The 1,566-nt window shown below is 39.8% G+C and overlaps 1 protein-coding gene across 1 annotated transcript; it reads left to right on the plus strand.

Moving 5' to 3' along the window:
• Nucleotides 1-6: 6 nt before the first annotated feature.
• On the plus strand, nt 7-1,021 carry LOC109508188 (collagen alpha-1(XVII) chain-like). Its single transcript, XM_019858067.1, has 5 exons — nt 7-25; nt 313-447; nt 521-613; nt 681-725; nt 822-1,021. Exons 2-5 carry the CDS (start codon nt 351-353, stop codon nt 1,004-1,006), a joined length of 420 nt encoding a protein of 139 aa, XP_019713626.1. The 5' UTR covers nt 7-25; nt 313-350; the 3' UTR covers nt 1,007-1,021.
• Nucleotides 1,022-1,566: the final 545 nt, after the last annotated feature.

Here is a 1,566-nt window from a genome sequence, read left to right on the forward strand (position 1 = left end):
GTAGTTGGAGCTGGTGTCTCTTCAAGTAAGCTACTTTGCTGCCCCCGAGTGGATTGAAATGTTTCAACCGTCCAAACATATTCATCTTACTGTAAAGCCGCAAAATGCCGAATTATATTACTGTGTCATTACATTGTCATAAAATAGTTATTACACATGAATTCAAATCCTAAGATCTACAAAGCAGAAATGCTACATGAATTTGGTTGAAGGATCTAGTTCATTTTCTGTCAAAGTGAGAATTCTCATCAGAGGCCTCCCATTGGAGGGATTCCACACTGCAATCTGTGACATCGTTTATGTGCTCTCCAGCCACTCGATCCCAAAATGGCGATGCGTACAAGGACTATATGTTTGTTAATTCAGACAAGGACAATGCCAGGGACACAGAAACACTGATTTTGGCAAAAGACAGCGGCAAGCAGTTCACTCTGACTACAGGAGGAGGTGAGGCACACCTTTGCACAGTCAAATGTTGGTGGAACAAACTGTCGGCAAGCGACGGGCTGTGATGTTTCAGGTTCCCTCTCGGGCGACTCCATCCAGAAGGAGAAGCTCATCACAACCTATGGTGAAGGAGCTCAGCTCAAGGCAGGGACAGGAAATGCTTACTGTGAGTCTAAACCCACAACAGTATTTCTGAATTCGTTCCTAAAGCTAAAAATGTGTGAATCCACCAGACGGATCATCTGGAGTTTTAATGAAAGACAAAGGCACGCACGCACGTATGTCATTTGGTTCTCTTTTCTGCCTATGCAGTCGTATCTTGACTTAAGAGGTTTTCGAGCTTTATTTCAATTAACCGTGGGCATCGTCCGCAGAGCTTCGCAAGAAGGGCGGCGTCTGCGGAGGCGGCTGGTGTTGCTGCTTTGACGCCTGTTGCTCGTGGTGGAAGTGGCTCTTGGGGTTCCTCCTCCTTTTCCTGCTTCTGCTCGGACTCCTTTTCGGCCTCATTGCGCTGGGTGAGTTCCTATACCATTATAATAAACTAGTTATTTCACTGTAATAATAATAGTACATAATTGTACAATGTAACCTAGTTATAATGTATTAAAAATTCACTTAGGGACACATTACCAAGTGATTTCTTGTTTATTGGCAGAAAGCAATTATTAGTATCCAATAACATTGACATAAACTAGTTATTATACTTCGATTAACTAGCACCTGAATTTAATGTAGGCTCATCTTTCTTTATGACAGAAATTGTTATATAATCTTTTTGAAAGTATCTATAGCGACCCATGGCAAATTGTTTTCTTGCTGAATTGCTGAATGGAATTGCTATTGCCTGTTGACATTGTAGTAAACACGTTATAACAGTACAGTGATAATTCTGTTGGTTCATCCTGTTAAATATGCACTGCACCAATTTTTTTGGAAATGAATATATATGCATATACATGTTCAACATGATGATCAACTTGTATTTACAATTACCAGTATATTAATTAAACCAGTAAACCTGTTGCTACGTCTTAATAAATTATCCAAACAGTAAACAATTTTTTGCAAATTGACAGAATTGTGTTGTCATTGTTCCGTAACAATAAGAACAACAACAAA

This window comes from Hippocampus comes, unplaced genomic scaffold (genome assembly GCF_001891065.2).
Source record: "Hippocampus comes isolate QL1 unplaced genomic scaffold, H_comes_QL1_v1.1 scaffold2538, whole genome shotgun sequence".
Classification (NCBI taxonomy): domain Eukaryota; kingdom Metazoa; phylum Chordata; class Actinopteri; order Syngnathiformes; family Syngnathidae; genus Hippocampus; species Hippocampus comes.